Source organism: Leptodactylus fuscus, chromosome 9, assembly GCF_031893055.1.
Source record: "Leptodactylus fuscus isolate aLepFus1 chromosome 9, aLepFus1.hap2, whole genome shotgun sequence".
NCBI classification, from domain to species: Eukaryota; Metazoa; Chordata; class Amphibia; order Anura; family Leptodactylidae; genus Leptodactylus; species Leptodactylus fuscus.
The window spans coordinates 35,419,741-35,444,036 of NC_134273.1; the positions used below are offsets into that span (position 1 = coordinate 35,419,741).

General features: G+C 43.9%; 1 protein-coding gene across 7 annotated transcripts in view; it reads left to right on the forward strand.

Annotated features, from left to right (window-relative positions):
- The window catches only part of RAF1 (Raf-1 proto-oncogene, serine/threonine kinase), a 60,604-nt gene extending 39,979 nt beyond the window's left edge, over positions 1 to 20,625 (forward strand). For 4 of the 7 annotated variants that reach the window (XM_075287193.1, XM_075287195.1, XM_075287194.1 and 1 more), the window contains exons 6-18: positions 198 to 290; positions 1,072 to 1,225; positions 2,056 to 2,115; positions 3,256 to 3,283; positions 3,621 to 3,727; positions 3,962 to 4,079; positions 12,372 to 12,456; positions 13,459 to 13,635; positions 14,459 to 14,505; positions 16,070 to 16,188; positions 16,821 to 16,952; positions 18,726 to 18,860; positions 19,732 to 20,625. In XM_075287193.1, coding sequence (XP_075143294.1) covers positions 198 to 290; positions 1,072 to 1,225; positions 2,056 to 2,115; positions 3,256 to 3,283; positions 3,621 to 3,727; positions 3,962 to 4,079; positions 12,372 to 12,456; positions 13,459 to 13,635; positions 14,459 to 14,505; positions 16,070 to 16,188; positions 16,821 to 16,952; positions 18,726 to 18,860; positions 19,732 to 19,872 — 1,396 coding nt within the window. In that variant the 3' untranslated portion in view covers positions 19,873 to 20,625. The remainder of the gene's footprint in view (positions 1 to 197; positions 291 to 1,071; positions 1,226 to 2,055; positions 2,116 to 3,255; positions 3,284 to 3,620; positions 3,728 to 3,961; positions 4,080 to 12,371; positions 12,457 to 13,458; positions 13,636 to 14,458; positions 14,506 to 16,069; positions 16,189 to 16,820; positions 16,953 to 18,725; positions 18,861 to 19,731) is intronic. The other 3 variants (XM_075287197.1, XM_075287199.1, XM_075287200.1) reach the window with 3 other exon arrangements.
- Positions 20,626 to 24,296: the final 3,671 nt, after the last annotated feature.

Below are 24,296 nucleotides of genomic sequence, written 5' to 3' on the forward strand. Positions count from 1 at the left end.
AAGCCTGGGAAGAGGACGTGGCACTCGCCCCTAAGCAGCACAGGCTGCCAAACAGCAGGGGTCCTGGGTGTCGGACTAACAATAGCTCACCAGTGTCCTAGTCCAGGAAAAACCCCTTTAACATTAGATGACTTCTAATTAGACCAACACTTAGGAATATTATTCTCACTTACACCATAGCATGTTTCATCTCTTAGCAGATTGTTTCCAAATCCAAATAACGGAGATGGCAGTACGCCTTCATTTCCATCGATGCGACGGATGCGAGAATCAGTCCGAGGCCCTGCAAGGTAAAGTCATTTCATATTCTGTTCTACTTGGCAGTGGCTGTGAGATGACTGGAATACAGTTGAATCTAAATGAGCAAGAAATCTCCATCATCTTTAAGTGTTGCTGTGCAGGATATGACTACAGAACCTAGACCTTTGGCCAACTTACACTGAGTCTTTTACCGGCATAGCGACCCAACCCTGCAGAATGATTCAGGTGACACACACCTAATGGGGTTTCCCTTTGTGAATCGGAGCCTCCATTGCCGTGATATTTAAATTTTTGTCAATTAGCAAGTGAGCTCTTTGGAGCATAGATGGCGTTACCACTTACCCATAGGGACTCTGCCGCCAGTATCTCGAGCTACAGCCATTAGTATAGGGAGTATTCATTTTCCTTACTGTATGTTTGTTGCGGTTCAGTGATAACAGTAAATCAAAGTAAGTGTAAGATGATGTGACTACAAAATACTGTGTGCGTGCGTGAGTGTGTGCGTGCGTGAGTGTGTGCGTGCGTGAGTGTGTGCGTGCGTGCGTGTGTGCGTGCGTGCGTGTGTGCGTGCGTGCGTGTGTGCGTGTGTGCGTGTGTGCGTGTGTGCGTGTGTGCGTGTGTGCGTGTGTGCGTGTGTGCGTGTGTGCGTGTGTGCGTGTGTGCGTGCGTGCGTGCGTGTGTGCGTGAGTGTGTGCGTGAGTGTGTGCGTGAGTGAGTGTGTGCGTGTAATATAACATATTGTATTCTATTATATGAGATATCATAGTTGTCCAGCATTGTCTTTAAATGTTCTGTTCTTTCTTTGGCCAGCTCCCAGCACAGATATTCTACACCTCATGCCTTCACCTTCACAACACCTAGTCCGTCGTCAGAGTGTTCCCTTTCTCAGCGACAGAGGTCCACGTCTACACCCAATGTCCACATGGTCAGCACAACAATGCCTGTGGATAGCAGAATGATAGAGGTAATACCATTGCCTGCTTTCTCACTACACCTCAGCATACATTCAGTTTGCGGTAGACAGTTATCAAGAGGTGCTAATTTTGGTATTTCTGTAATATTTTATCCCACAAATACTACAGACCAGTCCTAAACTTTGTACCCAGATCTACAGACTGAGCATTGCAGACGGCAGTCTGGCACCTAGGTTCTAGTATATATTACCTTGTGTCCAGTCCTCAGACATTAATGAATCTGTCTTCCTCAGCAGGAGAAAAAGGTCATACCCTAAATCGGAAATCTGTGTCCCTCTTCAGCCATATTGGGTACCTTCAAGTACCATACTCTGTTCATAAGGGATGACATGGCTGCTGCTTTGTTTTTGGCCTAGCGCCACTCATTGCAGTGGTCTGGTATTACAGCTCAGCCCTATGGGAGTGAGGGGATGTGTCCTTTTTGTGAAAGAAAGCCAGTTGGGTTTTCTACTCCTACAAATCCTTTAAAGCTGATCTGTTTTTATTCTATGCTGCCCTATGCAAGGGCCAAATAATATGAGGAGCCTCCTCCCTCCCCTCTTAGCAGTGACTGACAGCTGGTTCTTGTGGTTCAGTATCCACTGCAGTCCCGCTATCACTGAAGTACATGTATTAGCCAGACAGCACAATAGCGGACCTGTCCCTCACACTGCGCTGCCATAACACAGGGCAGTGTAGTCTGACAACATGTCCATTTTACACCTCCATTGTTTAAAGTCTATCCACCTATTCCTTAGCTTATTCCAAGACTTTCCTGTGTTTTCCTGATCTCTTTGGCATCCTCTATATTTTCTTCATCTCTTTCATTTCCTCTGACTAGAATAACTGGATCAATACTTCTCCAAGGTCCCGATCCAGACGTTTTTGTTTGTGGGGCAGAGTAGGTATTTCTGGCCTGACTTTTGTATGTTTGGGCTTGGTTAATAGTTTGTTTGCATCTCTACTACCATACTGTCGGTCCCTCCATATCTTGTCTAGCTGAATAACTTATTTTTGCAGCATGGAAATTTCTTGACACTGAGAATACAGTATATACTACTACTAGGTTGGAGTCTTGTCAGTCTGAGACCTCATTGGACTCCTTTCCAACTTGGTGTCATCCCATGTGTAGACTGACTACCCCCGTTTCTTCACATGTCAGTGTGGTCTGGTTTTGCATATCTGATATCCTTGTAATGTGGAAGCGCGGTATAAGAAGAGGCCCATGCATGGAGACCCTGTTACTACCGCATGCAAAGTGTGTCCGTGTGCAGCATTTAACATACCGGAATAGGGAGATGTTTAACATAATGGAGCTTAAAGGGGTTGTCCAGGATTGGGATCCTGCCTAAGAGTAGGTAAGGAGTCAAATAAAAAAAAATAACCATTACTCGCCCATTATATCCCCAGCCACTGCTCTGGTGATCCCTGCCAGCCTGTCATACATCATACTGTACAGTGCTGGCCAGTAATAGGCCGTAGCAGTCACTCATATGATATATGTGACGATATTGCTACATGATCAGCAGGGACTACCAGAGCGGCAGCGGCACATGTGAGCAGGAGAATTACCAGGTAAGTACTTGGTTTCTTTTTTTTTTTTTTTTTTTTATTTGTACCATTTTCTGGTCTTTGGCATCTTTCTAAATAACATGTGGCGGCCATCAGTGGTTTTCCAAGAATTTACGTAATTGGAAAATTGTTTTTGTAAACTATAAACTGCTAATCTCCTATAAGGACATGACATAAACCACTAAGGAGAAAGAAATGTCACCAAAGCACTGGGACTGTTTATTGTGAAGGATGATGACGATGATTCGCTCTGAGCGTTCTCCTTCTGTGTATGGAACGTCTAGTCTTTGTGGTTGCTCTAAGGATACTAAATGATTTTTAGCCATTAGATTTCTTCATTTATAAAATTGCCTGTGCCACGTTGCATGCCGTTCCTTTTGCCAGCCTGTGTTTCACCCCATTCCCTTTGCTCTATTTCTGTGGTGTTATATTTGCTTGCTTAATAAAATCTCTGTGGTTTGTGTTGCAGGATGCTGTAAGAACACATAGTGAATCAGGTAAGAGAATCCGCACCGTGGATTGTCCAGCTAAGTAACATTTTTTTAACTAAAAAGTCATATTCCTGTGACCGATCCCCCGCTGGTCTGACACATGCTGATACCAGTACTCTAGAATTCCTGCTCCAATGGTAACTTATGGACATGTGACTGCGGTATCTGCAATTACATGTGTATGCTGAGGCGTTTTTGGCTGGAGCAGAAAGTGCAAACTGGTGGAGGATCAGCAAGTATCAGAACTGGAGTGGCAGGGGATGGGTAATAGATTTATGTATATCATCGTCATCATTATTATTATTATGTGGCACTGTGTAATCTTCTTACTATTTATTGTCAGGGAGTCCGAATAACTTGAGTCCTACAGGATGGACACAGTCCAAAACCCCAGCTCCAACGCACAGAGAGAAATCTACAATGTCCAGCAGTCAGGAGAAAAATAAAATTGTGAGTGCACCTCTCGGTATTTTGGAAGTCTCTGGAAATGTTTCTGTAGCAGAATAGATCAAGTGCACATGGGATTGCCAGTAAGGCCTGGAGGGGAAAGATGGTGGCACTTTCCCATCCTGCTAGAGGTGACACTCATGATGAAGGGAGCAAGATTATGGAGGAATAGTCTACCAGTTTGGGAAGTGATCAGATACAGAGTTGTTAAAGTCACAGATATGTTTGTCTTTACAGCGCTCACGTGGACAAAGAGATTCCAGCTACTACTGGGAAATAGAGGCAAGTGAGGTAATGCTGTCGTCCAGAATAGGATCGGGATCTTTTGGGACAGTATACAAAGGCAAATGGCATGGTAGGTATTGAACCATGTGTGAAAACCTGCACCTTATGTTCATATTCGAAGGACGTTGTAGGAAGGAGGGATGATTGTTGATGATAGGTTTTGGACTTCCACTGGTCACCTATTGATGACCCAAGTCCTAGAATTCCCTTTAAAGGGGTGAACTGGTCTCTGATTGATCTCTGACCTATCCTAAAAATCCACCATCAATATTAGAAAACCGGATAACCCTTTTAAAGGCACCATTCCCCACTACTTTTCTGACATGCCAGGATCTAATAGCAATTTGTAGCTCCGCTTTCTTTATAAAACTAGCTAAAATGAAAACTCCTTTGCCGTATGCTAATGAGTGCTCAAGTGTCTGCTAGGTGTATGGTTTACTGAAGAGACCTGAGGAATCCATTGACCTCTAGTAAGCTTGTATAAGAATCTTTGTAATCTGCCCTATCTGAGAAAAATACCCCTTTCCTCTCGTCAGGCTCCCCCCAAATTCCTAAATTGCTCACTCGAATTCCCTGCTAAGTGTGTCTTGAGAAACAAGACTGACTTTCAGTTCACTGAGAAATTTGTAATGTGTAATATATAATCTCTCAGAGAAAATTGCTGCTTTCTCTGCTTATCTTACTCTTTACCCCTCCCCTTCTTCCTTAACTATTATTTATTCTGAAATATATACAGAAACCTAAACTCATAGATGTGTCAGATTACAGCCCATAATATATAATAATAATAATATTACTATGGAGGAGAGACAGTAAGCAGCAGGGGAGGGAGAAGACAGCTGGATCTAAATAGTAAGTTTCTATGTCATCCCAAGTGCTTTCCACATCAGTACTTTTCTACATATTCCCTATGTCTTTGATATGTCCTATTGCCTCTGGATGACCATATTCAATGACTAGATTTCCTCTACATTCTGTGTGCAGTATATATGAGACATGATGGCAGATAGTCTCCACCTAATAGCTCAGGGACAACTGACAATTATGGAGCTGGAGCTCGCAGAGCAGAAAACTGATGAAAAAAATTCCAGACATTTTCTAAATAAGTCCAGGGTGTGCCAGTCTTGTGACATTTTATTTTGTGACAATTTGTTGTTAGTCTCATCAGTTCAACAAGTCCAACCTGTCTTTAATAAAACAGATATGTTACTGTGAAATATTGATGTGATGATTGATACTTGTGGTACATAAATGTCATCTTTTGGAATGACGCAAAAGAGTTTTATATGTTTATAATATATTTATTTTTAATCTACCATTTTTTTTCACGTTGTACTTAATTTAAAGGGGTTGGTATAGAATTGGCGTCTTCCAAATAGTGTTGTGATGGGTATTGAAACTCTCCTCCATTGAAGTAAATTGGATTGAGCTGCAATACCACAAACAACCTGTGGACTGGGGAGGTGCTGTTTTTTTTGAATATGGAAGCCATTTTTTTTTTCTAATCCTGGACAACTCCTGTCCATCCCTCTATAATTTATAGGACAAACAGTCGTAGCTAATCCCTTTTAAAAAGCACACGACATATGAGAGAGACTTGGTGGCATTTTATTGAAGTGCTGAATGCCTCCTTATGCTGGGCTCACAACAGCGTTCGATCTCCGTTTTCAGGTTTCCGTCTTCTGCATGCAAAAGACGGAAACCTGTCATGCCGAGTCCGGCTGTGAGTGCCGGTGAGCGTTTTATGCACTCCGCGGCGAAAACCGGACACAGAGTATTGCATGTCTGACTCTGTGTCCGGTTTAAAAAAAAAAACTGTTTCGGCGCAGAGAGCATAAAACGCTCACCGGCGCACACGGCCGGAGACTTTTCAAACCCATACAACTGAATGGGATTGAAAAATGCCGGCAGGTTTCCGTCTCCTGCCTCTGTTTTGTGCAGGAAACGGAAACCTGCAGAACGGAGACCGGGCGCAGATGTGAACGAGCCCTTACCTGCTAGTACGGATCTGCATAAAGCCTTTCGTATTTACACAGATTCTGTTTGTGCCTATCACATTCCTTTCATTTATTAAATCCCAATCTTATGATGGAATATGTTACAGGCGGAAGAACAATCTGACTGCAAACCGGTCTTTAAAGGCAATTTAATTTGTTTAATGTACATGAGCTGAAGCGTGACCACAGTTTACATTCACTTTTAATCATGGCGGCCTGTGTATTGTAAGAGCTGCATTAAATTACAGGTGGTGAATCCATGCATGTCCATACCCGTCATCCAGGATAAACTGCTCATTGTAATGGACGTCATCGCCAGGCGCACACAGGCTGCACTGTGCTTTCTACAAGCAGACGACTAACAGATGTTACATGTAAATAGTTTGCCAAAAGCTTCCACTGTAACAGCTGTTGACGCGGATGTATCTAAAGCTTCAGACTAGTTCAGGACGAGCACAACATGGCATGAGACACAGCAGACTCTGATTTATTTGAGTGATGTATCATCAGCAGCAGCAGCAGAGGAGGAGTGTGCTGGTCTTGTGGGAGGCAGCGACCTGTCCACTTATGGGATTAGGTTAGTACAGACAAGACTAAATGTGCTGGAACATTATGATACGGTGAGGGAAATGGAGAACAGGAGAAAACTGCCGAAAAGATGGTGAAATGCTTACTATGGACCCAGCATATCATCCTAGATTTCTAGATTGAACATCGAAAGGACATAAGTAATAAATACTAGACTGATGGAGGTCTGGCTGTTGGGAGCAACACCGATGTCAGGTGTCCTCTCTCTGTGGAACCATGGTCGAGTATTTGTGCTTTTGTTCCATTCTTGGTTTACCCACTTAAAGGAGGTTTTAATCTTCTGCTGCTGTTATGGCCATCTTAAAGAGAACTTGTCAGGTCGATTTTGGGCACTAAACCACCCACAGGTTCTTATGGACCAGGGTTTTAGAGTCATCCTTGCTCCCTGTGAAGTTCTAGGATGCAATGGGGATGTGCACCCCAGCATCTCTCCTCTAGCTTAGGGAATACCGCAGCAGGGTGACTATAAGGCTTTACAGGATTGTGTGTGTGTGTGTGTACAAAGGGAGTAACACTAATGTATAAGCACATATCATGTTCACAAATATCATTTATATTGTGCTGTTTTAGATGTTCCCCCTCTGGGGCTGTATTTGTACTGGTGGTTGGATAATAACAGTAAGCACAGGCAAATATTCTCTCTACCAATGTCTGTTTCACTCAGAAACAGCCCCAGGATCATGCAGGAAATATACAGAGAAATACTGACATCTCTTGATATGAGTAAAGTGCATTGGCTGTGACAGAAAGCAGCTGTTTAGCTCCAGCTTCAGACTAATCCGGTCTTTCCTCTCATCTCCTGTATTTCCTGCTCACTCCTTGCTTCTCTCCCCTCCATAGACATGTGTAATCTGAGTCATGTGACCTGCAGTCCGTCTTGTTGGATTTAGTCGGGATTTTCACTGTGAAAGTCACTTTAACACAGAAAGAGGGAGCAGGGAAACAGCCTAATAAGTGCAGAAAGAGATATTTACATCCGACAAGAAGACACCCAGATGCAAATGTTGGATTGCTGCAAAACTCCGCTTGCAGTTATGTTTCAGGAAGATATGTAAATTATTACAGGTATGTTCAGATTAGACACTGGGTCTTGCCACAATGGTGCATTAAAGTGCTTCTTCCACTGCCCTATAAAAAGGTCTCAGATGTGTCTTTTGGGTAGTGCACCTACTGATAGACACTGAGAACGAGGGCATGCCTTATTGGACTGAGAGAAGCGGGGTGGTATTTTTGAGCCATTGCCAGCATTTTATGCAGTGCTGACCTACTAAAAGGTGTCTGGGCCATGACATATCCACTGCTCCCGACAGACCAGACCAGTAGAGAATATTGTTTCATCCACAGATGAGTACGAGCAGCTCCCACAGTTTCCTAGTCTACCATCCACTCACATGGGCCAACTGTGTTTTGGACTAGACCAATTCCGAGCACTTGGCAGAAGAACATTTGATGTCTCAGATCCCATTATGTCCTGCCATTAACATCTAGCCAGTGTCGCTGTTGTTTGCAGTGGTTTCATGAATGGGAAACATGGACTACTATGGGCTGGAACCATATTTTCTTTGGCAACAAATTCCAATTCTTTGTAGGAATTGATGGCAGTCTCCACTAATAGTGATCACTAGTAAGGACACCAATAGTTCAGTGATATGTGCAGGACATCCTGTGGCCACATGTCGCTTCTCATGTCATGGCTTTCAACTGGAATTTTTTTCAGCAAATGCAACAAGGGTTTACCAGGTATGTCTCTGCCAAATTGTAACACTTCCTTGGGCTTCTAAGTCAACAAATTTATGGGAGCAACTGGGATGCCAGCTTCAGAAACCTAAAAATGTGCAGGATCTACAGGCCCAACAGCAACATCTGCAGTCAACCATGCCCCAGGATACCATATAGGATCTGTAGACCTCCATGCATAACCGTATCTCTTCTTTGTCCAGGCTAAAAGCGGCTCAACCGGGTACTGTAGTCTCCTTTCACGTACATATATCATCATTACATTCACAGCTAAGATTTATTCCATTTCAACTACTTTCTTGCTGCTTTTTGTTCTTGTCATTGTGTGTGTATTACAAAGTTTCTTATTGCCTGTACTACTCATTTATGCAAAAGTTGTTGCAATGGCAGTGCCTAAGTAAACTTCCACGTGTCTCATGGTTTCTGAGGAGGTGCAGCTATTTGGAACTCAGTCACACTTTCGAGGTGTAGAGTAGACTGGATGATGTCACTTTTGGGTTATGATGAAGGCTATAGGACTCTTCTTCTAGTCTATATAGTTATATTCTGTTCCTGTAGCTGAAAACTTCTGCTCAGAGCTCTGTTACTTAACCATTGTACATAATACAGGATAGTTTGTCTTGTTCCCGTGATCATCAGCCTGTTCCCCGTCCAGTTAGGCAGTTTTGCTTCTTCACATGTAGAGAGAGAAGTAAGAAGTTTTGGCTGATGACTGTAACTTTGGGTGTTGCCCTTGAAGTGGGAATTACATCATACATATTCAGCCTTGACAAGGAAATGGAGAACCTGCCGGCCATTCCAGCGCACTGTTTTTATGCTGCCTCCAAAAACGTCTTGGGATATTTTATGTTCTAATGTGAAATGTGTTTAACAGGGGGATGGATCATGTAGCCTTTTGCAGACAAATGCATTGCTTGGTGCATCTAATATCACAGATCGTGATGGATATTAATATGAGGTTGTATGTACGCACATAGAAAATGCTCCATGATGATGGGCAACCAAGCAAAGTTCATACGTCCTGTCTTTACTGCTCACCATTCAGCTACCTGTGCTACTGTACTTCCATCTTTGAGGTGGGACAAGGTCTTTTAGTGTGCATTGAAAGACTACAAGTCCCAGAATCTTCCTGAGTCCTTTCCATTTATTGTTGTTGCCCTAACACTTTCTTCTTTTTAGGACCATTTGTCTTTGGGCTTTAGAAATCACGTGACTGCCAGGGGCCAGCAATGTTACCTTGTTTAGGTCCTTGCGGGCAGTCACATGGTGCGGTGTTATTACATCACAGCACAAGAAGGAAGTACAGAACTTCTTGTGCGGCGTGATTGAGGGTTGTGGGGCATGTTGGCATACAAATGTTAATTTGTAAGTGCTTTATTTTAATAAGCTTTAATTCAGCTTTCCACCGTGGGCAGCTAGAGGGATGGAGGTGGAAGGGAAATTTGAGGCAGAGGTTTGCTTCAAAATCTTTCTGATCTATTACAGTATTGTTCAGATGGCAGAAATGGAGAAACTTCCACAGGTTTTCAGTTAACACTTTAACAGAAAGCAGTGACTAAGGGGACAAATTTGCAGTCAGCATCAACCTACAATATGTCTGAGACTTGTGCTGTGAGAGGGGAGAGGGAGCATCTGGAGGGAGACACCAAATTGGTTAGAGTGAACAACTTTTTAAATTCACACCAGAAGGACTCAATTGTAGAGAGAAAACAGACTTTCACAACTAATATACATCTATATCTACCTAATAAGGGAGTGTGAATTGTCTTATAGTAACAGATCTTTGTTACTAGGTGGCATGTCTAGGTACAAGCTGTGATCATGTAGTCTTCACTGTTCTGACTCTACCTTATTCTATCCCCTCACTACCCCACTACTTGTATCAGTATTGCCTCTTTAATTTGCGGTTGGATGTCTCCAGGCCATCACCCATTTCATGTTTCTTTGTGCTGCTCCATAGACGTACATGCAGCCCTGGTTCTACTTCTACATCTGTAGGCCAAGAAGTAGAATATAAGTCCTTATAGATCAGTTATAGAAGTGAGACAGTGGATCAGTATGTGAGATACCTATCCAGAAAGTAAGTACCGTAATTCAGAAATATGGCCGGTACAGGCCACAGGGGCTACTAGCAGGATGCAGCAGTCAATCCACGTTCTCCTCTAGACTTCTAATACATGAACTGAGAAAGTGTTGCCTGTGTCCAATCCTGTATCTTTACCGACCTCAATACTTGTGTGTCTGGTTTTCCATAGGCTAGGAAATTAATAACCTTACTTTGGGAGATTCACTGGTCAACTGCTAGGTGGTAATAAGTGTCTTATTCCTTGGGGTCTGCTGGTGGGTGGTAGTTTCCTTGCCGGGCACTTAGCAGAAGGACATTTGGTATCGCAGTACCTGTTATATGTCTAGCCATTGACAGCCAGATTACTAGAATAGGGTTCCCGTGTCTCCTGTTTGATTAGAAGTTGAGCATGTACAGTGCTGCTTCATGGGACTGCCAAAAATGGGATGTACAGCTTGACTATTTCCAGTAGACCCATAGACGGGAGCGGTACAGGATACAGAGAAGCCCTGAGCTTGCGATCAGTGGGGTCGGACTCCTACCGATCAGACACTTAAGGTTAGAATGTACAATCTTGGAAAAACCCCTTTAAATACCGCTCTGTATGAAACCGATCGTATGTCAGATATTTTACTTAATTAAGTTTTCGTGTTAATACTCCAGATGTATCGCAGACACTTGGCGTTTGGGAGGGTGCTATGCAGAAGGTCTCTTATGAAGACTCCTCTTGTCGTGCTTCACTGCACGGTGGCGAAAGTAGTAACCAACAAATTGGCAAATTCTCTAATTCATGATGCGGTTAGCAGAGTCCGGCCAAGATATGCAGTTTATAAGAAAGGACGTGTTCAGGGTATGAGGCTTGTGACATCAGCAAGATTTGTGTTTTATATATAAACCTGAAGGCAATGATCCTCTGGCCTGGTTTCTATGTAATTTGCCAAAAATACCGAGATGTGACAGTAAACAGTTGCCGGATAATAACAGGCTGGGGAGAGGCCTGGCCATCTGTTAACTGTTTCTTCTCTGGGGAGAAGGAGGCAACAAACACAGGACTCCTCTATAAAGTCAATGGGGCAGATTTATTATGTTTCTGGCGTACAAGGCATAAAAACTGAAAATTTTGGGGGCATTTGATTTTTGTACAAAAATTTGGGATTTTTTCTTTTCTTCTTTCCGCTGCCTTCGTCAGGTGTGATGAGGGTATGCAGGGGCGGGTGGGCTGAGTTGCTCCCTCTGTCATTGATAGGGTTGTGAAGACTGGTATTGATGGTCTTCATGAATCCCCCCGTTCCATTAATGGTCTATGAGACATCTAAAGATGGTGGAGTACAAAGCTCTGCTATATATCACAGTCACATAAAGATAACGGGAGTGTGAATACATGTGCTGGGCACCTGCTCCATTCAGACTGGAATACACAGTCCAGTCACCTTAATGTGACCACCTGTCAAAATCCAGAATAACCACCTTTGGCAGAGCGGACCGCTGCGAGACGTGCAGGAAGAGAGGGGATGTTGGGATGATATTCACTGGGATGTTGAGCCATGCCGACTCCAGTGCCGTGTCCAGCTGCAATAGGTTACATGGTTGAGCATCCATGGCGCGAATAACCTGATTGAGGTGGTCTAACAGATTCTCGATTGGGTTCAAATCTGGCGAATTTGCTGGCTAGGGGAGTACAATAAACTCATCCTGGTGCTCCTCGAATCACGCACGTACACTGCGAGCTTTAGGACACGTCGCATTGGCCTGCTGGTAGATGCCATCAACACAGGTTTTCTGTAATATGGAGCCTCAGCCTTATAAAAACAAAGTGTCTGGGACTAAACCTGGAAAATCTCTAACTATTCCTTTACTGACCTAATGTAGAAGTTGTGTGAAAATTGTACTAAATTGTGACGTGTTATGAAGCAGAGTTGCAATCTATGTTAGCCATCTGGATTATTCTGACATCATATAATCTCTGGTCTTTCAGGTGATGTGGCCGTAAAAATCCTCAAAGTTACAGACCCAACCCCAGAACAGCTGCAGGCCTTCAGAAATGAAGTTGCTGTTCTCAGGTGAGTAGAAGGCTTACATCTGCAAATTTAGTTTTATAATCTATTTGGGATCATAATATTGATGTCTAATCATTAGGACTGACCATCAATATCAGATCAGTGGATGTCTGGTCAGCTGTTATAGGGGTCCCAGTGCTTAGATGATGTGTTTCCCTTGGACAACCTGCTTATAGCAGTTGCAGCACTTCAGGCTGGTGCATTTTTACTGCGAGCCCCTATATAGCCTCTACTACCGTATATGTGCAGGTAGATGGACCAAGGTATACAATGAAAAGACCAAACAGCCGATTCCCGAGTTGTGCTGACCTATAATCGGTAATGGGTAGCCAATCCTAACAATAGGCCATTACTATCCTAATCCCGGAAAACCTCTTACAGCAGATCCATCTGTATGAAGCTGTATTGAGTCCATTGTGCAATGTGATGCACGCGTCCATAATACAACATGTAAAGGAGTGTCCTGATCACATTTTTCCATTTGGTTTATACTGAATTCATTATTCCTCGAGGCTTTTACAATTGGAATCAGAAATACAGTTAAATTACAAATGGTTGTTCAGCATACAGTCCCACTGGTGACCTATCCCTAAATCAGTGGTGGTCCAGTACACTAAAGCTAAACAGATCACCACCTCCTCTTCACAGGTCAGTGACGTCCTGTTCATCCATTGCATGGCCTGTTTGCAGAACGGTCTCACTCAAGTGATTTGGGCTGAGCTGCAATGTCAAGAACAGTCCCTATGCAATGTATGGTAATGTGCTTGGTAGTGCCGTACTCGCTTGTACATTGTGGTCTCTTCAAATGGCTGATCTGTGGGGGTCCTAGATGTCCTTCATATAACCATGCTGATACATGTATTTTTCTTGAGGTAATTCAGTATAACATCTCTTAGATATCCTTCTCACACTTGATCCACAGTGAATCTGTCTGTCTGTTGCAGAGTTTACATAATGTATGCGGCGTCGTATCTAGCACCTAAAAATCGTTTACTGTTTTAACAGAAAAACGCGGCATGTGAATATTTTGCTTTTCATGGGCTACATGACAAAAGAGAAGCTGGCCATTGTGACCCAGTGGTGTGAGGGCAGCAGCCTCTACAAACATCTGCATGTACAGGAGACCAAATTCCAGATGTTCCAGCTGATAGACATTGCCAGACAGACAGCACAAGGCATGGAGTAAGTATTCATTCTTATGTACCCCTGGTTATTTCATGGGCTTGGATTAGCAGATTCCTGCTTATCTAAAAACTACAACTCCCAGAATGCCCTGATGGAGATCTGCAGGTAGGAGATAAATGCCCTGGATGTTCAAAGCATGGCACAAACCTTTCCACTATGGACATGGTATGATATCGCTGCCATAGTCATCAGTGCAAGGAATGGCTTTGTTACTGATTTCTCTGAAAAGACCATAAAGTCCTTTGGGAAAATCTCAGATCGGACGGAGCAAATTGACTCTCCCTATTCTAAGGACATGTAAGAAGCTGAGTGAGGAGGACCCTTATGTGTCAGAGCAGCCCCGTGTGTCAGCACATACAGTGCAATCTTCAGGTATGCTGGCTATTCTGCATTTTTTGTAGATATATTCAGCTTATCTTCCATGTCCTATATAATAGAATGTCATTCTTTGGTGGCTGCTGCTGCTATCTCCTTAGTTTACTATTCCCACACATCCTATGGACCACCCACTTGAACGCTCGGAGATGGCGGATCTTGGTGAACACATTTCTTGATATTCTTGCTTGACGGCTCGTCGTGTTCTGCCAAGCAGGATATTTACTGATTATGAGCTAAATGTCAGCTTTGCTGTGTGTGTGCCAGCAGGCTGGGGACTTGTCGGAGCTTGTGTCCCTGCTGCACAATGATCAAGAGCGTGAGGTAGATCCAGTCTCTGCAATAACGTGAACAACCTTTAGCCAGTTTGCGGAGGGCAAGCCAAGTCATTCCTTTGTATGTATTCTTTCTTTTTGATGTTTAACAACCCTTTGTTCTCTTGCAGCTATTTACATGCAAAGAACATTATCCACAGAGACATGAAGTCAAACAGTATCCTTTACAGGAGTGATATACCACCTACTTGTGTTCCCTGGAGAACAGTGCTGCAGGCGGTGCTAGGATGTGTGCGCTGCTTCACTCCTTATGCTATAGGATACTATATAGGACTCCTCACAGTGGTCACACACCTTCAGTAGAAGTGCCGTAGAGGCTCATGCAGACCTTTTATCTAATGTAGGGCTATGGAGTCAGTGCCATGGACAGGCTAGCCGTGGTCCGTCAGAAGCAGTGGAAACCCTACAATTCATTAAATATGTAACAAACTATATATCTAACTAGACAACATTAATAATTCTAGAATATATTTTGTTTTGAAGTTGGTATTCCCCCCCCCCCCCCCCAACTCCAAAATTGGCCATGATTCTGACTCTGCAGGCCAGGTCTAATGTGTATTATGACTACCATTGACAGCTGTATTGTACTGCTGAAAGTCTAGATAAGATAGGATAGCAACACTACACACAGGTAAGGCTTTGTATACATGTGCCCTGGTCTTTGGGGAAGGGACCTATACCCCATCACGTCACATAGATTTCTGTTAGTTGACTCCCGCCATAAATCACAAGCACCCTGCTGTACCGACTATACAGGATGGGGAGGTATATTTGTCCTTTATGGGCTGGACCACTGAAAGGGTTTTATCAGTGAAGCTAAATTAAGTTCATGACAAATTCCCTTTTTAACATACCCCCCCCACACACACTATACACACACTAACTAATACTCACCTCTCGTTGCTCCCCTGCTGTTCTGTCTGAGGTTTCTGCTCCTGGAGGCATCAGGGAGCTGCAGGGACGTCATCACATCAGCCTCTGTGCGCTTCTGCTGCTGTAGGCGCACATGGTCAAGTAGTGAGTGGAGGGCTCCTGCTTCACCATTGTATTCAACTCCTTGGAGGCAGATGAGTTAAAGCCGGGACGTACTCCGCACCAACCAGGACAGCGGGACAGAACTCCAGTACTGTCCTGCTGAATCCAGGACTGTTTGGAGGTATGCCTATGGCTGTTATAATTTAGTGGTAGAACTACAACCCTTGGCATGGCCTGACTGATGGGGACTGTGAAGGCATGCTGGGGGGGTGGTCATTTTGTAACTGGATTGCTACAGGTTAAGGAACATCTCCGAACATATCGGCCAGCTTAGGGTTCCTGGGTCTGCCGATTTTTACAGTAAAGGTGGGACATGCTGTTCTACGAGAATAGATTTCGCTGAGGTTCACTTGGAGCTTTCTCTGCAGCTTTAATTTTTTTTATTTCAAAGTAGAAATCTGCAGGTAATCCCTCCCCCCCCCCCAGCAGTTATTGAACTGTTGCACAGGTTTTAATTACAGCACGTGGATGGTGTCGGTTTAGATCTCATCCACAGTATTGCTATTGTAGCAGTGGGTTTACTCCTGGCACTTGTGTGGCTGCCCTGCCACGATCACACTATCTAGTGCCATCCTTTACACTTACTATATATTAGGGCAGGATTCCATCTGTTTAATGATGGATGTTTTAACACCGGACAGAATAACAATGCTCAGGTTGTGTGCTGATCCTTTACTGTAATACAGACATCTTTCTGCATGAAGGGTTAACAGTGAAAATCGGTGATTTTGGACTGGCCACGGTCAAGTCTCGATGGAGTGGCTCTCAACAGGTGGAGCAGCCGACTGGATCAATTCTGTGGATGGTAGGAAGTGCTCAACATTGCCATAACCTTTCTGTAGACTGATTTCTAGAATGGTTCCTTATTCTGCTGCCAGAGGACGTCTCAAGTAGATTCTCAGTCACCTGTAAGAATTGCTGTGTAACCTGTTACACATTGTGCCGGGGATGAAAATAACTCCTACATGCCGTATTCCCGCTCCTCTGATGAATCACATTCTTCTCAATCAGATTGTGAGATTTATTTCTGTGCAGGTGTGAACTGGCACCATATACACATGTAGCAGAATTAACCCGTACTATGTCTATTAAACTACTGCAGCAAGATAACTTAACACAGAAGACAACATAAGAAGCAGACTGAAAATTTGACCCTAAGGCTGGTCTTACATGACATTAAGCTTAGTCCGCAATTGTGGGTTCTCAATTGCGGACACATTGTATTCAGTTCGGCCTCTTACACCACCGGATATTTTATCCGTGGTGTCGTGCCGTGTACGGGGTCCGCACTGAATTCCGCAGGTCCACAAAGTCACGGCACGGACTGTTCCATATAGAGCAGCCCCTGTGCGTGTGTATTCTATACATATAGAAAATATCTGGCTTATCTATACTCTCAGAAGGCCGATGACTGAGCTGTGTATTTTCCCTTCATAGGCTCCGGAGGTGATTCGAATGCAAGACAATAATCCTTTCAGTTTCCAGTCGGATGTTTATTCCTATGGCATTGTCCTGTATGAACTGATGACCGGGGAGCTGCCATATTCACACATCAGGGACAGAGACCAGGTATGGGTAAAGTCTCTGTAATACCAGTCCAAGGAAAGACTTAACTTCATTAGAAACATTTTTTTCCTCTTTGCTTTTCTTTTTCATGGCATCTCAAAACTCATAACTTTTTCTTTAAAGGGATTCTACCATTAAAAACTTTTTTTTTTTTTGTGGATAAGACGTCGGAATTCGTCTCTTACTTTTAGACGTGGTCTCTGCTGCGCTGTTCCTTAGAAAAAATGTTTTTTTTACCGGTATGCAAATGAGTTCTCTCGCAGTGATGGGGGCGGGCCCCAGCGCTGCCAGAGAAGTGTCTCCAGCGCCGCCGCCTCCTTCCGCCGCGTCATCTTCAATGTCTTCTTCCGGCGCAGGCTCGTAACTTCTAGCAGAGCACAACAACACTGTGCAAGCGGCCATTTTCCCGTGACCTGTGCGCCTGCGCAGTCTGCTCTGCTAGAAGTTATGAGCCTGCACCGGAAGAAGACATTGAAGATGACGCTGTAGACGAAGGAGGCGGCGGCGCTGGAGACACTTCTCTGGCAACGGTGGGGACGCCCTCATCGCTCATTTGCATACCGGTAAAAACCGGTATTTCTAAGGAACGGCGCAGCGGAGACCATGTCTAAAGGTAAGAGACAAATAGTCTTTCTAAAGGCTATTCCGAGGTCTTATCCACAAAAAAAAGGTTTTAATGGTAGAATCCCTTTAATCCTCCATTCATGTAGTTATTTCAGGGATTTGAGGGTTTTTTGCAGGATGAATAGTATTTTCCAACCACACAATGTTGGGGTGCATAAAAAGTAAAAAAAAAATACTTTTCTCTGTGAGGGGGGAAAATACTATTTACTACTTAGTGCAGCATCATGAATCAGTAAGATGTGAGTTCAGCTCACAGGAGTCGGGAAATATCAGCATTTATCACCATTCCTGAATACAGCCGTGTTAAAGGGAACTAAGGCTGGAGTGAGATCACAACTTGGTCTATGTCTTACTTAGTCTGACATGTTAATGTCACTGTATAGTGTAGTGTAAGAGTATCTATGTAGCATCTAGCAGCATATTTTAGTGTATAGTATGTAGTACCTAGCACTATATATGTGTCTATGGATACATATATAGATACATAGTAGATGTAATACATAGATAAACTAATTACGCTTAAAGGGATTGTCCAGTTCATGATTTTACAATTTAATAGGGCTGTATACAGACCACCAGAGCTGCCACCGCTGGAAGTGGGGCCCGCAGAGAGGTGAGTACTTGTTTATTCTCTAATACTGCTGCTACAGGGGCAATGACTAAAGCACATGAACTGGACAAGTCCTTTAACTGTCCTGGAGGGGTTTATACAGTGATACTTATTATCTGGGCTACCACAATGCCACGCTCTCTCCAGACAAGTGGCAGATCTCACCCGTATGACTCGGACCACATGGGATAGACGTACTGCTGACCTGTTAAGAAAACTCTGCAATGTTCCCCGGAAACGCCACAGCAAAAACCACTGTAAAATACAGGAGTCTGTCCTAGTAAGGAAGTCAAATGAATGCTTATCTAGGATAGGACATCAATATTAGATCAGAGGGGGGGTCCTACTCCTGGGGGTCTTCACCAGTCATCTGTTTGAATGGGGCGCAGAGCTCATGTGAGCCATTAGTCAGACCTGCACCTGATATTGATGGCCTATACTAGAGACAGACAATGTATGTAAAAGGCCATGACTTAGAAAGTTAATAAGTTCGTGCTGGGCACAACTAAACTTACTGGAATATGTTGTTCTCTTTTCTTAAGATCATATTTTTAGTTGGCCGGGGATGTCTGGTGCCAGATCTTAGCAAGTTGTACAAGAATTGTCCCAAAGCAATGAAGAGGCTGGTGGCAGACTGCGTGCAGAAAGTCAAGGAAGAACGACCTCTGTTTCCTCAAGTAAGTGGATTTGGGATTATTCATACCCCATTCTACAGAAAGGCTAAGATTGTGTTCAGTAAGGGCCACCATTTCCGTGCACTGGTCTGTGGGACCACACATAAATGTTACCTCTAAAACCATCAGTGACAATGGCAGCCATTATACTTATAGTTCATATAGTATAAAGCCATGGAAGAACCAGGCAGAACGTGGATATAGTTCTAAAACCTTGTATGTGGATATTCAGCTAAATGATCAGAGTGCCCCCTGCAGACCGAATGTCCTGTCAACACTTAAGTGCAGAGTATTTTGAGACTGCAGATTTTTCACCCAGAATAACTTCCTATTAAATGTTGTATGATCAATAGTCTTCAGTATTCGGTCTCCACAATGTGGCGCCTTGGTATTGCCACGTTGTTACAGCTTTGTTTCTTTCACTTGAATAGGGCACAGCTGTAATATCTGGACGCCACTATTTAATGTACGGCATGGTGGTGTGTGGGGTAATATATGCAATAGTTTAGCAGTGGAGGTTCAGAGTCAAACCGCACAGATCTGATATTGTTGCCCTGTTAGCCTAAATATAGGCAGGTTTTTTTATTTTTTTTATTACAACTGATAAACTCCTTTAGCCTAAGGCCGCACATTGCGGAAATGCAACAGAAGAAAACACTGCTTTTTACAGTACCAGCAAAGTGAATGAAATTCTGAATAATCTCATCTGCACGTAGTAGACAAGCTGTTCTCTTAATGAGGAAGGAAAAAAACGTAGAAAATGCAGCAAAAATTCAGCATTTCCACTGCTTTTTTTTTTAGCTGTGTTTCTCTACATGGGACCTTAGGGGACCTGTCTATGATCTACCCTAACACCTGTTTTGCTTCCTTCTAGATCCTCTCCTCCATTGAACTGTTACAACACTCTCTCCCCAAAATCAACCGAAGTGCTTCAGAGCCCTCCTTGCACCGCGCGACCCACACAGAAGACATTAATTCATGTACGTTGACGGCCACGCGGTTGCCAGTTTTTTGAAGAGACTGCCGCCTGCACAGCTTCCTCGCTCTGGGTCTTCTTAAGACGATAGGATTTTTATGAAATAAGCTGAAAGTGCTTTATCTCCACCCGGTCATTTTGATATTAAGAAGAAAATGCTGCTATTATTGCATTTCTGGAGCAGTCATTGCGGTTGTGATGGCCAGCGGACAGTAAAGAACTTCTTCCCATGTGTACACCGTGTGCCTCTGGAGCCATGGACTGGCGTCGCTGGCCTCTGATGGATTTGTTACAGGACATTATGTTACATAGGTGGTAACGGGTCATTGATGTGCCTGGAATGTTGTTTGTAAAGGCTGGAACATTATATGAGAAGTTCTATCCATATCATGTGACTTTTTAATGGAAGGAGACGACTCCTTAATGGACTATTTTGCACAGTTCTGGACATAGGAGGGAGAAAAGTGATGGAACTATCCCGAGAATGGACTGCTAATACCTGACACAGCACAATCTGCTTCACTCTGGTACTCTGTATTGTAATGTAGTGATTGCTCTGCACCAGGACTACATATTACATTAAGGGTCTGTCCGCAGAGCATCGCCCGCGTGCGCATATACAATATGTGTGTTTCTCTGCACACAGTGGAATCTGCACTAGACATGGGAATCAGTGTGTACACAGACTTTTTTTTTTGATTTGGGTTTTAATTTGTCTCTTATTGCATTTATTTTCCTCTACAGCTGTCCTGACTACCCAGTTTTAATAAATTAAATGTGTTTCACATTTTAGACAGTTTGGCTTTTCCATAAAGTGAATGGTTGTAGCACAAGACACTGCAGCAGTTCTCACTTCTACTGTACTAGTGGCCTATTTCTTGGGGCACCCTCAATAGCCAGCCACCTCCGTTACATGTGCAAGATGCAAAAGTCAGCACCTGTCTGCACACTCCCTGCACCAGCAAAGGGGGCACCTCTATTCAAGCCATGCACCTGCAATGGAGTCTACACCATCTTGGAGCAGGTTGCATGCTGTCCACAAAAGTCTATGGAGAGGGGAGAAGACTTCTGGAAGGAGGAGACACAGTTGCTGAAGCTTCTAATATGTTTTCTACCTAACCATAGTGCTGGATTCCCTGTCAGTTTCCCCATTGACTTCAAAAGTGGAGAGAGACAAAAACCCACTGATTTGACACCTCTAAGGGGCCATTCACACTTATGCCCAGTGTCTGGTATGTGCATTCCATCGGGTTTCTGTCTTCAGCCCTGGCAAAACTTGACAAGGAACGGAAACCCAGCGCTCAGTTGTAAACTCATTCACTTAAATGGGTTTGTAAAGGTGTCCACAGGGAAACAGGAGTTTTGGTTTGTTTTTTAGCTGGACACAGTCCTGCATATCCTACTTGGGTTTTTTGTTCTTTTTTTAAGCCAGACAGTTTCCCTGCAGAGAGGCCACAGGAGGTCACCTTTATAAGTGAATGGGTTTTAAAACTGACTTCCAGGTTTCTGCCCCCTATCCAGTTTCGTCAGGCTGAGGACGGAAACCCAACTGAATGCACAAACCGGAGACCGAGCGCAAGTGTGAACCACCCCCAAAGCATATGGGGCAATGCACCACTGTTTTTTGGTGGAGCAGTGATGATACATTCCCCCAATGTCATACGGCTGTGTTACCTAATAGTTACAGACCACAGGCACATGCAGTACAATTTCATCCCCATAGTCTGAACTCTTTTAACTTCATCACAGAAAATTGATATTGATACAAAAAAGGGTTGGTGGGTTCAGGGCTGCAGAGTCTATAAGTAAGGAATTGTGTTTGAGCACTATATGGGGTGTATTAATTCTGGGGTTCCTGCAGTGGATCTACCGTATATACTCAAGTATAAGCCGAATTTTTCAGCCCAGTTTTTGTGCTGAAAAAGCTCTCCTCGGCTTATACTCGAGTCAGCAAAAAAATATATATTTTTTTTTCTAGGAGGGGGGGCGGGGCACAATATCAATGTATAGAATCTCCCATAAAATAGTGCAAAAAAAAATAATTTTAAATAAAAAAAATTCTAAATTCCTCCTTTCCCTAGAATACATATAAAAGTAGAAAATGACTGTGAAACAAACACATCAGGTATCCTTGTGTCTGAAAGTGCCCGGGCTACTGAACATAGGGGATCTGCAGTGCTCCTGTTCTGTCGGGAAGGGGTTAATAGGAGCACTGCAGATACCCTATATTCAACCAGACTGAATTCCAAGTGGGGACCCCCCCCCCCCCAAAAAAAAAAAAAAAAAAAAACAGTCCTCAAGCTCAGAGAAGGGGCAGACAGACAACCAAAACACCCCCTCCCCTTTCCCAGCACCTACTGCACCCAAAAACTCTAACCATTTTAATTCTTGAAATTTTCCAGTAGCTGCTGCATTCCTCCCCCCGGCTTATTCTCAAGTCAATAAGTTTTCCCAGTTTTTTGTGGTAAAATTAGGGGCCTCGGCTTATATTCGGGTCGGCTTATACTCGAGTATATACGGTATGTATGAATTAGCTCTAATAGCCTCATACCAATTTAAGGCTAGGACTAAATCACACCTAAAAGAATAGACATCACGTTGGTGCAACAATGATCCGATGGCTAAAAGAAATGGAACCTCTGAATTTCTGTACAACCTCGTGTAAGTAACTGTGATATTTGCATGGCTGAAGTCGCTGCGTAGCTTTAGCCTACTTGAATTGTCATTGAGCTATTCTACTCAGATACTACAGACTGTATCCATTAAAAACACTAGCTTCAATATTCCCAACTTGGGATGGGAGGAGGGGTACTTTGTGTAGAAATTACATTAATACAATGATTACCGTATGTACTAGAGTATAAGCAGAGTTTTTCAGCACAGTTTTTGTGCTGAAAGTCCACCTTGGCTTATACTCAGGTCATTACAGTAATTCAGCAATATCATAGTTACAGACCCCGGGATTGCCACACTCATAGCAGGAGCGTAGCGATGCTGCTCATTTCAAACTGCAGAAGTACTGACGGTACTTCTGCTAGCAGGCCCAGAATACAGACCCCCGCCGCCCCCCACTCCATCACCCGCTGAGTGACGTGGCCACGTAAGCTCAGGCCCGCAGCCGTCGTGTATCTGTGTTCCGGGCCTGCTAGTAGAAGTAAGTACTTCTGCAGTTTGAAATTGACAGCATCAATACGCTCCTGCTATGAGCATGACGATGCTGTGGCCCGGCCCCGGTGTCTGTATGCCAGGTCCGGATGCCGGGTCTGTAACTATAATGGCGCCGCTCTGCTTCAGAGCGGTCACCATACCAACCGGCACCTCCGCTGTAACTTTTAGCGGTAATGTCGGAGCTCCCTTCAATCATGCCTGCATTCAGAGATTGCAGGCATGGGGAGCTAGGACATCTCCGCTGTAAGTGTTACACCCCTAGGGGGTCCAATAAATGCAAAACAAAAAGTTAAAGTATTAGTAAATAAAAAGTATTACGAATTCAAATCCTCCCCCTTTCCCTAGAACATATATAAAACTAATTAATAGTAATAAACTAATAATTAATACTGTGAAACACATTAGTTATCCCCGTGTCCAAAAACGCCCGCTCTACAAATCTATAAATATATTTTTCCTGTACGGTAAATGCCGTAGCAGGAAAAAAAAAAAAGGTTGTCTAACTGCCCCTTCCCCGAGACGGAGCCCCCCCCCCACACACACACACACACACACTTGGAATTGTCTGACTACATCCAGGCTAAGTATAGGGTATCTGCACTGCTCATATTCCGTCAGGAAGGGGTTAATAGGAGCACTGCAGATACCCAATATTCAGCCAGGCTGAATTCCAAGTGGGGGGAAAAAAAAACCCAGTCCTCAAGCTCAGGGAAGGGGCAGACAGACAACCAAAACACCCCCTCCCCTTCCTCAGCATCTACTGCACCCAAAAACTCTGGCCATTTTAATTTTTAAAATTTTCCAGTAGCTGCTGCATTCCCCCCCCCCTCGACTTATACCCCAGTCAATAAGTTTTCCCAGTTTTTTGTGGTAAAATTAGGGGTCTCTGCTTATACGAGTATATACGGTATCAAGGCAACGCTTTTTAACTGTACTACTGTATATGAACAAGTCAGCTCTACGGCCCCACATTAGGTTAAAGAGGACCTTTCACCACTTTTGGGCACAGGCAGTTCTATATACTGCTGGAAAGCTGACAGTGCGCTGAATTCAGCGCACTGTCGGCTTTCCCGATCTGTGCCCGGTGTAAAGAGCTTACGGTGCCGGTACCGCAGTGCTCTATGGTCAGAAGGGCGTTTCTGACCATTAGCCAGGAACGTCCTTCTGCCTCGCGGCGCCAATCGCGCTGTGCTGTGGAGCGGGGAGGAACTCTCCCTCCCCTCCTGATAATACTTGTCTATAGACGAGCGCTGTGAGCAGAGGGAGGGGGCGTTCCTCCCGGCTCCACAGTACAG